The 15,093-nt window shown below is 39.1% G+C and overlaps 1 protein-coding gene across 1 annotated transcript in view; it reads left to right on the top strand.

The window, feature by feature from the left end:
* MSH3 (mutS homolog 3) overlaps positions 1-15,093 on the top strand; it is a 53,007-nt gene that overhangs the window by 20,356 nt on the left and 17,558 nt on the right. Inside the window, exons 10-15 of the mRNA XM_088653272.1 lie at positions 243-357; positions 2,115-2,199; positions 4,032-4,141; positions 12,218-12,350; positions 13,440-13,627; positions 14,441-14,609. Of these exons, the coding sequence (XP_088509398.1) occupies positions 243-357; positions 2,115-2,199; positions 4,032-4,141; positions 12,218-12,350; positions 13,440-13,627; positions 14,441-14,609 (800 nt within the window). The remainder of the gene's footprint in view (positions 1-242; positions 358-2,114; positions 2,200-4,031; positions 4,142-12,217; positions 12,351-13,439; positions 13,628-14,440; positions 14,610-15,093) is intronic.

Genomic DNA, 15,093 nt, shown 5'->3' with positions numbered 1-15,093 from the left:
AGCCATTAAATGTGTAGATTGTAAAAATACCACAAATAACCCACTGAAGGAGATATCATTGCTGACAGTCCATAAAAATGAGATAGGCAAAAGAAATATTTGTTGTAGTGATTAGGATGCCAGTTTGGAGTGAGAGCTAAAATATAGTGCAGAACAGGAGCTCCTACACACTGGATTTTATATGTTGCTGTAATAAAAGCTGGTTGTAATACAACTACACAAATTACAATTGTATTTTTAAGGTTCCCAAGCATTGTCAATGGTTTTAAACTTGGATAAGTCAGTGCTATGCTCCCTGGCTGCTGTAATCATGTATCTTAAAGAATTTAATTTAGAAAAGATACTCTACAACCCAAGGTAAGTACTTTTAATTTCAGAAAACCACAATCCTGAAGAAAGAATACTGTGGGGATATTATTTTGCATCTGACCAATTTCCTTTCATAAAATATGTGTACCGTACTTTTTGTGTTATTCCACTTGTAAACATAATGTTCTATAACTAGGCATTGAAAGCTAACAAATGTGGAAAAACTTTAGAAATGTAAAAGTATATGCATGTAGGGTTTGTAAAATTGCTTACCTGGTTATTATACAGCCTAGTTCAGTGATGGCCAAACCTGGCCCTCCAGCTGTTTTGGGACTACAATTCCCATCATCCCTGATCACTGGGTCCTGTTAGCTGTTTGTAGTAATGAACTACTCTAATGCTGAATGCAGAACTACTATGAGAAGAATTTTAAAGCAAATCCTTATTCTATCAAACCACCACTTCTGTTCTGTTTTGTGGGCTAGAGAAATTGTTATAAATGTGTATGTTTGCCATATTTTACAGAATCAATATATTCTCGGGTTATTGTTTATTTGTGAAGCATGTACAGTACAGTGTGGCTACCCTGAACTGTCATTGCTTACCACGGCTGGCTTTTCAATTCTCCTGAACAGGAAGGACTATAAAAGGACTTCCTGTTCCAGTTAAGTCTCGCTTAAGCAAAAATTGATCTCTGGGTCAATTTTCATAAAGCCCTGATTTCTGACTTGCTTTTTAATCTGGGTTTCTACCTTGGTGCTGACTTGTTCTTCAGTCTTGACTACTGACTTGGTCCCAACGATCCTGGTCCCTGGCTTCTATCTTATTGTAGAATGCTTATCTAGCTCTGACAGTGGTTTAGGATTAATTCACTATCAACACCTCTACAGGAAGTAAATCAGATTAATCTGCTCCGCCGGCCGGCGGGGAGGAGTTGCGGTGGATCACGTGACCGCCCCTCCCCTTTACCTTTACAGTGGGCGTGGATGTTGTTCTGTGCCGCCCGGGTGGCCATGTCATTCATCATCGGCCAGTGGCTGGGCCCTGTTTAAGCTGCCACGCAAGCCGAGAGGGGTGTGAATCTTGTCCGAAGTCCGGGGCGGGGCTAGGGCCATGCCACGACCCTTCGGGAACCCAGGGCTGAGCTTGAGTTGGTTTGCATTGACGGGGCTCCCCCTACCAGTGGTTTACCCTACCAGACTACCTGCACAACGGGCAGGAGTCAGATATAGCCTGGTCTATTCAATGCCTAAGCCAATACCACTCACATTCTGTAACCAATAAAGTTGTGGCCTAAATTTGCCTAATAACATTAACCTTATACCCTGTGCCCTAGTGTTTTTATTCCTTCTTGAGGGGATGGTTGCAGGGTCTTGACACGCAAATACTTTGCACTAGCAGACTACTTAAAATTGCAAGGGTAATTTAGTCTAAAAAACATGACAAAATGAGTCGCTAAGCATGAAATCTGTATTGAGGTGCACCTTCCTTCCAACAAAATCAAGCATGGTGAAATAGTCACTATTTTTGTATAATTAATAATAATTTATTATTTATACCCCGCCCATCTAGACTTAAACATAATCTTCTTCTGAGAGAGACAAACATTCGTAGTTGGTTTTAAGTTAGCTTTTGGTAAATGTGAATCATTTTACTATTTCTCCTTCATATGTTTTAAGGTTCTTTCCCCAACAATATACAAAGCCATGATTTTGTTTTAAAGCTTAATAAGCAACTATTTTGTGCCTATGGAACTATTGTGTTCCATAAAAAACTATTCATGGAATAATGTTTTTTTATTTCAGTAATTTTAAGAAGTTTTCAAGTGAAGCTGAATATATGATACTTAATGGGTCTACAGTAAATAATCTTGAAATCTTACAGAATCAGGTAAGAAAGTATGCTTCATCCTGCACATTTCTTTGCTTGGGAAGCAGGTCTTGGCCTAATGCGCATGTCCTTCATCCACTAGTTCTCCCCTAGCTTCCTATGTTTGGTCAGATTTTTCCCAGCTAGGCTCTAACAATGGAAGTAAGTTGAAACAGGAGATCTATGATTCTGTTATTCTTTCTAAGGAATGTATTCAGGGGGGAATAAGCAGTTAGGATTTAGCAGCTAGTCTCCAGTCTCTTGATTTCCCTCTGGGCCTATGTTCACAGTACTTTAGTAAATGCAGTTTTGGGGTACTGGTAATGCATTTACCAAGGTGACATTGTGTTCAGTTCAGTTCAGTTTTACAGTATTACAGCAAAAGCCAGAAATACAAAGTACCATAATTCCAAACAAAAGATCAGCAATAACATCACCAGAAGCAGAACAGTTACACAAAAGGAATATGCAATGTATTATTCAATAGAAGAGATTTATGTTTCTTAATAGCTAAAGTGAAGAATTTGGCCACATCATATGATACTGGACTTGAGGAATCTTCCAGAAGGAATTTTCGTAAGATTTCGGGGGAGAATTCTAAATAATATTGAAAGGGTATAAATTTTGATAAAAGGGGTAAAATAAGTTGAGCTCGTTCTTCACTATAAAATTCACAGCATAAAAGGATGTGAGTGACAGATTCTACCTTATTGGACATGCAAGGGCAAAGGCGCTCATGAATTGGTACCCGCATAAATTTGCCGTATAGCACAGCTTAGGGCATTGCCTCAAAACGGGCTCTAGAAAAGGCCCATCTATAGGCTTTGTTAGTGATGTTATATAAGTAAGGACCAGCTGCAAAGTTAGGGTGGCATTGTATTCATTTATTTGTACCCTGTATTTTTATCAGATAATGTACAATTCTAGAAGGATGCCAGCATAATTTAATACCAATCAAGAAGAAGAACATGATGCAGGGCATGCATGTTCTGAGGGCATATGATGCAGCCAGCTTGTTGAAGTTAAGCAGGTCCAGGTCTAGTCATCTTTAGTTCTATGATGAATGAAAGGCCAGATATAAGACTTCCTTTTAAAAAGTAAAGCTCTTGCCCAACTGAGGAACATAAAAGGCACAAACACTTGGAACACAACTGTACATGGAAAATAAGCCAATGAGAGAAGGAATTTACTGAAGATAAAAAACACCTAGCCACAAAGATCACTGAAGGAGTTATAGAAAGTAAAAGAAAAACTAAACCCCCCCCAGAAGTTCAAGAGATTCATATCTAGATCATTGCATTGATGTTATTAGTATGTATAATGTGGGAAATAAGTTGTAGAACAAACAGACAAAACACAAAGTAATTGGCCACTAGAACCAAATGTTATTTATCAAAGAGTATTAAACAATTTAAATGTGAAATCAAGAGTCATTTTTTAAGAAGTGTAGATATTATTAACATTGATCTTTTTATGGGACAGTTGTGGTAGCCAGTGTAACACCACTTTTCAAAAAAGGGACCCACAGACATTCAAGGAAATGCGAGTTTCTGAGGAAAGTTGTAAACTTATTTTGTTGTGCATTTTTATCATACTTCATTTTATGTTGATGAATTTCTGTATTTTAATGTTTTGTTGGAAGCCGCCCAGAGTGGCTGGGGGAACCTGGCCAGATGGGCGGGGTATAAATAATAAATTATTATTATTATTATTATTATTATTATTATTATTATTATTATTATGAAAAACAGAATATGTTTAAAGACCTAAGATTCTTAAAGTTCAGATTTCCCATATTTTCTTTTGAATTTGTTTTAATTGATTGCATAAAACACACACTGTCATTACTGTAGACTGATAAGAAAAGAAAAGGCAGCCTGTTTTGGGTCTTGGATCATACAAAAACTTCATTTGGCCAACGAAGACTAAAGAAATGGGTGACACAGCCTCTCTTGAAATCCAGGTATTCATTACCAAATAACTTTGCTACCCAATAACTGAGCTGGATATTGATTATTTTAAAGGTATAATTCTTCTGTCTTTCCTTATTTTCCTTTCTGCAGCTTATTTTCTTCTTAGGCTAAATTGAACACTGCTAGCTTGGAAGAATAATTACCAACTTTCAGATCAGCTCTGCTATTAGCTCTTATTCGCCATATAAAATTTAGTGTGTTTTTAGGTTTTGGCTGTTATTCGTTTGCCTGTTTCTGCATCCTTTAAACATGCTGGCAGTGTCATAGCATTACTTGCTATATTTAATGGAACTCCTTCCTGAATAATATACATATAGTTGTCCTTGACTTCTGTCATACTTAGGTATAAAATAAAAACTTTTCATTGGCTAGACGTTGGGATGTAACAGATAGTTTTGTTGATTTTAGCGTTGCTGCTTTGTTCTGATTCTATTTTTAGATTTGATGCAGTGTTTTAACAATATTTTATTTGTTACGATTGTGGTGTTCTGTATTGCTAGCCACCCCGTGCTTCCATTGGGAGGAAGTCCAGAGCAGAAACATAAGGACTACATAACACTAGTCTTACTTACATGTTCATCATAGGAACTATTTTCAGCTATGCAGTGAATGTGACAATTATAGAAGAGTCAGCGTTTGCCCTTGGCAGTACAGTTTGATACAGTTGGAAACAATGGGAGAGACAGTCCCCTGTTATAGAACTTGTGGGGAGTGATCACTGGTAGGCGACAAAATTCTGCTAGCTGGAAGTATGCGGTTGTTTGTTGTTGTCATTTGACTGAATTTCAGAATTTAGAATTTTATGTAAAATCCTCACCAGTCAGCAGTTTTTTTCTTTGCAGTAATATATGAATGGAAGCTGAGAAAACTGATACCGGCTCATGTGCCTCTTTATCTTTTTTCCTAATCAGTTTGCATTCAGAAGCTTCCTCTCCTGACTTACCATGATGAGAGACTGTTGTTGCAATAAAATGTGCTGTAATTGTAGATCACAATTATTTATGATGATTGCAGCTTTTCATTACAGATGCATTCTGCTCAATGGCTCATCTCTCCCTAAGGATGGAATGTGTATGACAAAAGCCTAATTTAGACCCAGTAGTAATTCTGCTTAGAATTGGATTAACATACAGTAAATACTTTGGAACGAAAACTTTATTTTTGAAAATATGGGAGTGGGACATGAGAGAGAGACAGGGACCATTGTATCAGAGATAGAAGTCCTGTGTGAAATGATCTAGCTTGATGTCCCAATATTCGGCTAATTGCTGATAAATTGTTGTTGTTGTTTAGTCGTTTAGTCGTGTCCGACTCTTCGTGACCCCATGGACCATAGCACGCCAGGCACTCCTGTCTTGCACTGCCTCCCGCAGTTTGGTCAAACTCATGTTCGTAGCTTCGAGAACACTGTCCAACCATCTCGTCCTCTGTCGTCCCCTTCTCCTAGTGCCCTCAATCTTTCCCAACATCAGGGTCTTTTCCAAGGATTCTTCTCTTCTCATGAGGTGGCCAAAGTATTGGAGCCTCAGCTTCACGATCTGTCCTTCCAGGGAGCACTCAGGGCTGATTTCCTTAAGAATGGATAGGTTTGATCTTCTAGCAGTCCATGGGACTCTCAAGAGTCTCCTCCAGCACCATAATTCAAAAGCATCAATTCTTCGGCGATCAGCCTTCTTTATGGTCCAGCTCTCACTTCCATACATCACTACTGGGAAAACCATAGCTTTAACTATACGGACCTTTGTCGGTAAGGTGATGTCTCTGCTTTTTAAGATGCTGTCTAGGTTTGTCATTGCTTTTCTCCCAAGAAGCAGGCGTTTTTAATTTCGTGACTGCTGTCACCATCTGCAGTGATCAAGGAGCCCAAGAAAGTAAAATCTCTCACTGCCTCCATTTCTTCCCCTTCTATTTGCCAGGAGGTGATGGGACCAGTGGCCATGATCTTGGTTTTTTTGATGTTGAGCTTCAGACCATATTTTGCGCTCTCCTCTTTCACCCTCATTAAAAGGTTCTTTAATTCCTCCTCGCTTTCTGCCATCAAGGTTGTGTCATCTGCATATCTGAGGTTGTTGATATTTCTTCCGGCAATCTTAATTCCGGCTTGGGATTCATCTAGTCCAGCCTTTCACATGATGAATTCTGCATATAAGTTAAATAAGCAGGGAGACAATATACAACCTTGTCGTACTCCTTTTCCAATTTTGAACCAATCAGTTGTTCCATATCCAGTTCTAACTGTAGCTTCTTGTCCCACATAGAGATTTCTCAGGAGACAGATGAGGTGATCAGGCACTCCCATTTCTTTAAGAACTTGCCATAGTTTGCTGTGGTCGACACAGTCAAAGGCTTTTGCATAGTCAATGAAGCAGAAGTAGACGTTTTTCTGGAACTCTCTAGCTTTCTCCATAATCCAGCGCATGTTTGCTATTTGGTCTCTGGTTCCTCTGCCCTTTCGAAATCCAGCTTGCACTTCTGGGAGTTCTCGGTTCACATACTGCCTAAGCCTGCCTTGTAGAATTTTAAGCATAACCTTGCTAGCATGTGAAATGAGCGCAATTGTGCGGTAGTTGGAGCATTCTTTGGCACTGCCCTTCTTTGGAATTGGGATGTAGACTGATCTTCTCCAATCATCTGGCCATTGCTGAGTTTTCCAAACTTGCTGGCATATTGGGTGTAGCACCTTAACAGCATCATCTTTTAAAATTTTAAATAGTTCAGCTGGAATATCATCACTTCCACTGGCCTTGTTATTAGCAGTGCTTTCTAAGGCCCATTTGACTTCACTCTCCAAGATGTCTGGCTCAACGTCAGCAACCACACTACCTGGGGTGTACGAGACCTCCATATCTTTCTGGTATAATTCCTCTGTGTATTCTTGCCACCTCTTCTTGATGTCTTCTGCTTCTGTTAGGTCCTTACCACTTTTGTCCTTGATTATGGTAATCTTTGTACGAAATGTTCCTTTCATATCTCCAATTTTCTTGAACAGATCTCTGGTTTTCCCCATTCTAATGTTTTCCTCTATTTCTTTGCATTGCTCATTTAAGAAGACCCTCTTGTGTCTCCTTGCTGTTTTTTGGAAATCTGCATTCAGTTTCCTGTATCTTTCCCTATCTCCCTTGCATTTTGCTTGCCTCCTCTCCTCCGCTATTTGTAAGGCCTCGTTGGACAGCCATTTTGCTTTCTTGCATTTCCTTTTCCTTGGGATGGTTTTCGTTGCTGCCTCCTGTATAATGTTACGAGCCTCCATCCATAGTTCTTCAGGCACTCTGTCCACCAAATCTAAATCCTTAAACCTGTTCCTCACTTCCACTGTGTATTCATAAGGGATTTGATTCAGATTGTATCTTACTGGCCTAGTGGTTTTTCCTACTTTCTTCAGTTTAAGCTGGAATTTTGCTATAAGAAGCCGATGATCTGAGTTACAGTCAGCTCCAGGTCTTGTTTTTGCTGACTGTATAGAGCTTCTCCATCTTTGGCTGCAGAGAATATAATCAATCTGATTTCGATGCTGCCCATTTGGTGATATCCATGTGTAGAGTCATCTCTTGTGTTGTTGGAAGAGAGTGTTTGTGATGACCAGCTTGTTCTCTTGACAGAACTCTATTAGCCTTTGCCCTGCTTCATTTTGAACTCCAAGGCCAAACTTGCCAGTTGTTCCTTTTATCTCTTGATTCCCTACTTTAGCATTCCAATCCCCTGTAATGAGAAGAACATCCTTCTTTGGTGTTATTTCTAGAAGGTGTTGTAGGTCTTCATAGAATTGGTCAATTTCACTTTCTTCAGCACCGGTAGTTGGTGCATAAACTTGGATTACTGTGATGTTAAAAGGTCTGCCTTGGATTCGTATCGAGATCATTCTGTCATTTTTGAGATTGCATCCCATTACAGCTTTTGCCACTCTTTTGTTGACTATGAGGGCCACTCCATTTCTTCTACAGGATTCTTGCCCACAGTAGTAGATATGATAGTCACCCGAACTGAATTCGCCCATTCCCTTCCATTTTAGTTCACTGATGCCCAGGATGTCGATATTTATTCTTGTCATCTCATTTTTGACCACATCCAGCTTACCTCCATTCATGGTTCTTACATTCCAGGTTCCTATGCAATATTTTTCTTTACAGCATCGGACTTTCCTTTCGCTTTCATAATGCTATAGAGAATGGCTCCTCTCCTACTACAATTGAGGTATGAATACAACTTTGTATGAAAAAATGATCCTGTCTCTTATGCTAGACACTTAAAGATTATCCACAGCTGCAACTGTTTAATGTGGCAGAGAAAGAGTAAACATATTCCCAGTTGTAGAGAAATGATCTGATTTCAAAGTTTGGACACCCCCCCCCCAGCACCTCTTTGAACTATCGGTCAATCCCCCTTATTCTCATATTATCATATTATCCTGAAGTATCATCCAGTGAGGAAAAAGCGGAGGAAGACTAAGAGCTGCATTTATCCCTCATGGGTAATTGCAACAATTTTAAAAAAAATCCTAATACTTTACACAATTTTGCTTATACAGTCATACCTCATGTTACATCCGCTTCAGGATGCGCCTTTTCGGGATATGGATGTGCTGAACCCGGAAGTCCCGGAATGGGTTACTTCTGGGTTCGGCGTGCGTGCATGCACAGAAATGCTAAATTGTGCTTTGTGCATAAGCGCCAAATTACGTCACATGCCTGCACAGACGTGGCGCTTCAGGATGTGACCTTTTCAGGTTGCAAACGGTCCTCTGGAATGGATCCCGTTTGCAACAAGAGGTACCACTGTACGCTCTATAGCCAGGAACATAACCCTTGCATAAGATTACCTGTATTTGGCAAACATTTAAATCCTTCATTTGTATAAATTTGGTTGTTTCCTTTTTCAAGGTGATTGTTGCTGAAGTTGCATTTTACTTGTGGAAAGCAAAAGCCCTTGATTGCCATTTAACAGATGTGGAGATAGTAGTATGCAGATCTAGTCATCCCTCTATGCATTCATGAATATTTTCACTATTGTTTAGCAAATATGAAGAGAGCTGTGCCATTACACAAAACAAAACAAAACCCCAAAAGGAGCCATTCTAAAACTGCTAGAAATGGGCTATGGGATATGTAGTATGTTTCAAGATGTTTCAAGTTTTTAATGTTTTACTTAGAAAGTTGGGAGAAGAAAAGAAAACTTCATCCTAGTAATAGTTCTGCAGTTCCTTGAAGAGTCAGTCAGGCTCAAAACTTGATGGGTTTTTTGCATGGATTTTTGTTTAACTTTCTCTCACACATTTAGCATGGCCCGTATTGTCCCATCCCCCCTCCACATTGTTGTTCATACTCAGGGGCTTCCTGACAGAAAAAAGACTGTTGCGGCTTTTATGCTAAAAGTATATAGAAAGTTTGATCCATCTATCTCAATTACTATAAATCTAAATAATCTTGTAGCACAATTTGTGTTTGCATAAAATGTTGACAATATACATGATGCAAGTCCTAGTATAGATATAAAAACTAAAAGTCAGATAATACAATCTGAATATTTAGTTTCTCATAATATTTGTTGTACTGTATTTACAACAGATTGTAGTAGAAGCAAAAATGTTTTAAATGGCCCTTTTACAGTGGCATATTTATCCCATACATAATCCTCTATGGAGTCTTATATTTTATTATTCTTGGGAAAGTGTTTAAAAAACGTAGTGAGGTGAAATAAAATAGGTCACTTGATATTGGATGATGTTCTCTTGACCCACTTTTTAAATATTGAGGATTACAGCAGGCAAAGTGTATGCATGCTTCTTTTGTGTTAGATTACTGGAGCTATAGTAGCATAGCCATATGTGAAAATGATTTAAAGTGCAGATTAACCTTTTGAGGGTAGTGTTTCATCTTTCCTGTGTCGTAGTATGTTTACACTTACTGGTTCATGTTGGTATATTATGTATTCATAAATAGAGTTCATAAACATGTTTTTCCAGTCCCAATGTGATATATAGTTATCCCAATGTGATATATAGTTTTAGATGTATTTATGTTCTCTTTTAAATACCCATACAAAAACTAGGAAAAAAATGTTTGAAGCCTTTTGACTCAGAGAATGGTCCTCCATTTGAATCATAACAGTCATAGCTTTTTGAAAAGGCTAGCTCAGGTGGCATGCTATCCATAAATGTAATGTTAGATCCTTCAATTTAGAGAGGCATGTGTGTGTCTTGTATGTTGAATTGGCTCTCCTAATTTCTAGACTGGTACTAAGCTAGCCCCTGATTGCTGGTTTATCCAGACAGATTAGTATAATCAGCTTGACATGGGAGCAAGAAGGGAGAAAAAATGAGAGGGGAAAAGTGTTGGCATAAAAGAGTGCCAGAAATTTGAATAAGGGTGGGGGGAGAGATAAAGAGGAAAACATAGCAGCACAGATTTTAGTAAAGCAGGGATGAAGACACAGAGGAAAATGGTACATAGTTTTAAACAACAACAGAGGTTTGAATAGAGCAGGAGTGGAGTAAATCTGAAGGGGAAAGTGGCAATTTTAAACATGACAGAGCTTTCAGTGGAGCGAGCAGGGGTGACTCTGGGGGTTGGGGAAATGACTGTTTAAAAACAAAGTCTGAGTACCCCAATAAGGGAGTGGGAAAAGGTGTTAGCTGCTGCATTGTACCCATCTCTGCTATTTCTTCTTGTTAAAATTGGTTTGTTTTTAAAAAAACTCTTGAGTGTCTCTACATCCCTGAAGAGAAGAATAGGGCAGGGGGGAAGGAGAGACTGTTTTAATCTCCACCCTCTTCCATTCCCCAGCTGCCTCATGTGTGAGAAATAAAGGATGTGGAGCCCTCAGATATTCCATAATACTGTGCTACAGTATGTTTCACTTCTGGTATCATGTGTTGTCTTCAACATGAGGTTCCAGATTCAGTGTGGGAATTTAGAAGATGTGCATATATGGGTGTTTGCTTGTTAATAAAGTATAACACTCACCAACTGAAAAGTTCTCTAACTAAACAAGATAACTGGCAGGATTGCTCTTCAGAGTCTATTCATCTTAAAGTAACTTATATCATCATGGCATGTGTGCACGCAAAGGGAGCTGCAGAATAGAAGACAGGGCATTGCATGGAAATAGGGGTGCTCTGTGTGCACCCTCTTTCTTTCCCTGATGTTGGGGAAGATTGAGGGCACTAGGAGAAGGGGACGACAGAGGATGAGATGGTTGGACAGTGTTCTCAAAGCTACCACCATGAGTCTGACCAAAATGCAGGAGGCAGTGGAAGACAGGAGTGCCTGGCGTGCTCTGGTCCATGGGGTCACGAAGAGTCGGACACGACTAAGCAACAACAACATGTGCAAAGGAGAGTTGAGAAAAGAGTGTGAAGGTGCAAATGGGTGTGCAAGGGAGGTTGCAAAAAAGGAGAAGGAGGTATGGGGTTGGGGTTAAAGATGAAAGCAGGGCCATGAAAGAATCTGAAGAACAGGAAGGGATGGCCGCTTAAGAATTGGGCAGAAGGTGAAAACAATGCTTCATGGATGCAATGTGATGGAGGAGAAAGATGCAGTAGGCTACCAGTGTGGGTGGGTGGTGGGTGTGCGCAGGGAGGGTGCACAAAAGGAGGAGGAGGCATGGACATGGGGGTGAAGATGGAAATGGGCACAAAGGGGGATTGCAGACTAGAAGAGAGAAGCGGCTTCAGAAATGGGGTTGGGAAAGTGAAATGCAAGCTTAATAGTTGCATGTTATTTTAACGGGAAGCTCTAGGGGTTTAATGCAATTCTCTAGGGGAATTGCAGGGGTGTTGGCAGGCAGAATAAGCAGTGGTACAGCCCCTAGTTAAATAAGGAAGAGTGTCTGTGCTGTGCCCAGTGGGGAATATAAATCCACAGAATAAGCAAAGGCTACTCTGGGTTAAATCTTTTCAATGTAAACTGTTTTCTGATGGTGGTGGTAAAGATCTTTTAAGAAACTTGCCGCTTAATGTAAGTTTGCCTTCTATCTACCCAGCCCACTTAAGAGATCCAGACAGAGATCCTGAAATTCTTATACTGTAGAGAACATTCAATCTGTAGTAAACTTTAATCCTTTTTTAACAGTGAAATTAATTCTCGACTTGATGCTGTGTCTGAGGTTCTCCTATCAGAATCGAGTGTCTTTGGCCAAATAAAGCACCTTCTATATAAGATGCCAGATGTTGAACGAGGACTCTGTAGTATTTATCACAAAAAGGTAAAAAATAAAAAAGTGAGCTACAAATGATTAATACTATATTCTATTATATTAAAATATGGTTTTCAAAAGGCATTTTTTTCTTGAAATTTAGGTTTAAGATTCATACATTGAAAGGAAGGAGATAATTTAACCCTACATTAGTAGAAAAATTAACACTGTAAATCTAGTCCCAGGTTCAAATATATACCTGGAATAAAATACCTGGTGAAAGTTACTAAGCATAATACTACCTGCAAGTAAAAAAAAATGCCTTTATTGAGACCCTCCCTTTTCCAGTAAAAAAGAAGCTACAAACAAGTCATTGGGGTGAAGGAGTACACAACATCTGTTTTCATTTAATTCAGACAAGATGACCCTGAAACTGCATGGTAATTCACACTTCACCGTGGCTGATACGGCTGACTGACCCAAGGTTTTCATTACCCCCCCCCCTGCAGTATGTTTGAATTCCACCATTAAGTGGAGGGTTAAATCATTTTCAATATTAGCAGTGTCTTGAGAAAAGTATTTTGTTCATGTGATTAATGCAAAATATGGATTTCCTTCAGTCTTTGCTGAGTAAGTTGCCTCATAATGCTGTAGGGTAGTAGGCCTACAGTTTCAGGCTATGCATTAAAATATAAATTAAATTATTATTGATATTCTAATTTAAACATTATTAAAACGGCACCAATTTGATTGCAATTTGAGAGCCAGTGTGGTGTAGTGGTTAAGAGCGGTAGACGCGTAATCTGGGGAACCGGGTTCGTGTCTCCATTCCTCCACATACAGCTGCTGCTGGGTGACCTTGGGCTAGTCACACTTCTTTGGAGTCTCTCAGCCTCACTCACCTCACAGAGCGTTTGTTGTGCGGGAGGAAGGGAGAGGAGAATGTTAGCCGCTTTGAGACTCCTTAGGGTAGTGATAAAGCGGGATATCAAATCCAAACTCTTCTTCTTCTTCTTCATCCCAAATATGAAAGTTCCCTTCGCATTGTGATACCAGCAGCAAGTATAATTTCAATGAATGTCCAAAATTGGGAGGAAACTAAGGAACATTAATTTTTAAAAATATTAGCCTTGAAGTTACAATTGTTTCTAATTTCAGTGTTCCATTCAAGAGTTCTATCTGGTAGTCAGCACACTCTCTCGGTTGGAAACAGCAATCACAGCACTGGTTCCAGCTATACGTACTCAGGTTCAAACACCTTTATTACAGAAGAGTCTTTTGGAAATTCCAGAATTGCTTTGTTCAACAAAGAAGTATATAAGCATGCTTAATGAAGCAGCAGCAAAGTAAGTAACAGCACAATCTTTCCATGTTTACTCAAAAATAAGCTGGACTGAATTCAATTGGGCTTATTTCCAGGTTAGGATTGCAGCCTTAATTGTTATATAAGCATGGTACAATATCCTTATGTAATATTAACGAATGGCTCTTACAAAGGTCTTGTAATCCTCTGAGCTGGCCATGCTACCTGGACACCACTACTGCTACCCTGTTGCCCCATGACTTACCCTCAGGCAAAGGTCTTTGAACGCACTAGTTTTGACAGTAGCCACCTACCACAGACACTTAATGTGCAGTTAGTATGGAAAGTGAATACTGTATAGAATAAATTCTGCTGAACTGAAAGATTGTTCAGTTTCTAAGCTGTCCATTCATTTTTAACCTTGAGCACTTAGTTTCCTTGAGTGTTTCTTAATAAGATTTCTTAATCTTCACCATAAGTTCCTGTAGCACGGAACAATAGTTATGCTACCGTAATTGGTTTCTATTTATTATTACATTCTGTACATCAAATGCTATATATCCCAGTTTACAGCATTGCTTTGAAATGTCCTAAAGTTACTTTGACTACAATCCCTGCAAGTGAAACAAAATTGTTTATTTCTTTAGTTTGGTTTATTTATGCACTTAAAATATTGTTCTTAATCTGAAAGGTAATGGAGTTTCTTTTTTTTTACTAACGTGTGTGTTAGTATTACACATATTTGGTAACATAATATTATTATTGTTATGAATATAAATACTTTTTTGTTAGTATTAAGGAATGTGTGTACTTTTTTGGGGGGGTCTATCTTAAATGTTGGATTCTGTATACTTAGAAGTGGAGACAAAACCCAACTGTTCAAGGATCTTGAAGAATTTCCCTTAATAAGAAAGAGGAAGGATGAGATTCAGGAAGTGCACTATCAGATCCAGTTACACCTTCAGGATATACGAAGAATGCTAAATTGTCCCTCTAAGGATTATGTGACAGTGTCAGGACAAGCAGTAAGTTAAATATAAGCTTCATATTTTTTCTTGTTGCCTTTGCCAGCATTTTATGTGTTTCATTGGTCATATTTTGTTGTTCAAGTGTTCATTTGTCAGCAGGCAAAGCTTTAAAGACTAGAACCACCTAAGCTGCTGGGGAATTTGCATTTGTTCCCATTGACCTGGGTTAATCAAAAGGGCCTCCCAAGCACTGCATGAAGAGGCAGATTACCCACAAGTAGAGAGACCAGTTTATATTAAATTGGGATATTACTGCTGCCTCCTTTCAGTCAGAAAGTATACTCCCCTCCAACAATATTGTCCAGTGATCTGACAAATCCAGCCAATCTCTGCCATGTAGCTGTTACCAACTTTCCCAGATAATGGTTGAGAGGGTATTCTCCAAGAATCTTGTTTGCTTCTTCAAGAGAAATTCATTAGACCAATGTAAGAGTAGCATATTGATTACCCAATTAAAGCTTGCTTGAGCACAGATGATAAT

The sequence above is a fragment of the Zootoca vivipara genome, chromosome 10 (assembly GCF_965207765.1).
Source record: "Zootoca vivipara chromosome 10, rZooViv2.hap1.1, whole genome shotgun sequence".
NCBI classification, from domain to species: Eukaryota; Metazoa; Chordata; class Lepidosauria; order Squamata; family Lacertidae; genus Zootoca; species Zootoca vivipara.
Note: the sequence above shows the minus strand (reverse complement) of the source record. Positions and strands in the feature narration are given on the sequence as shown.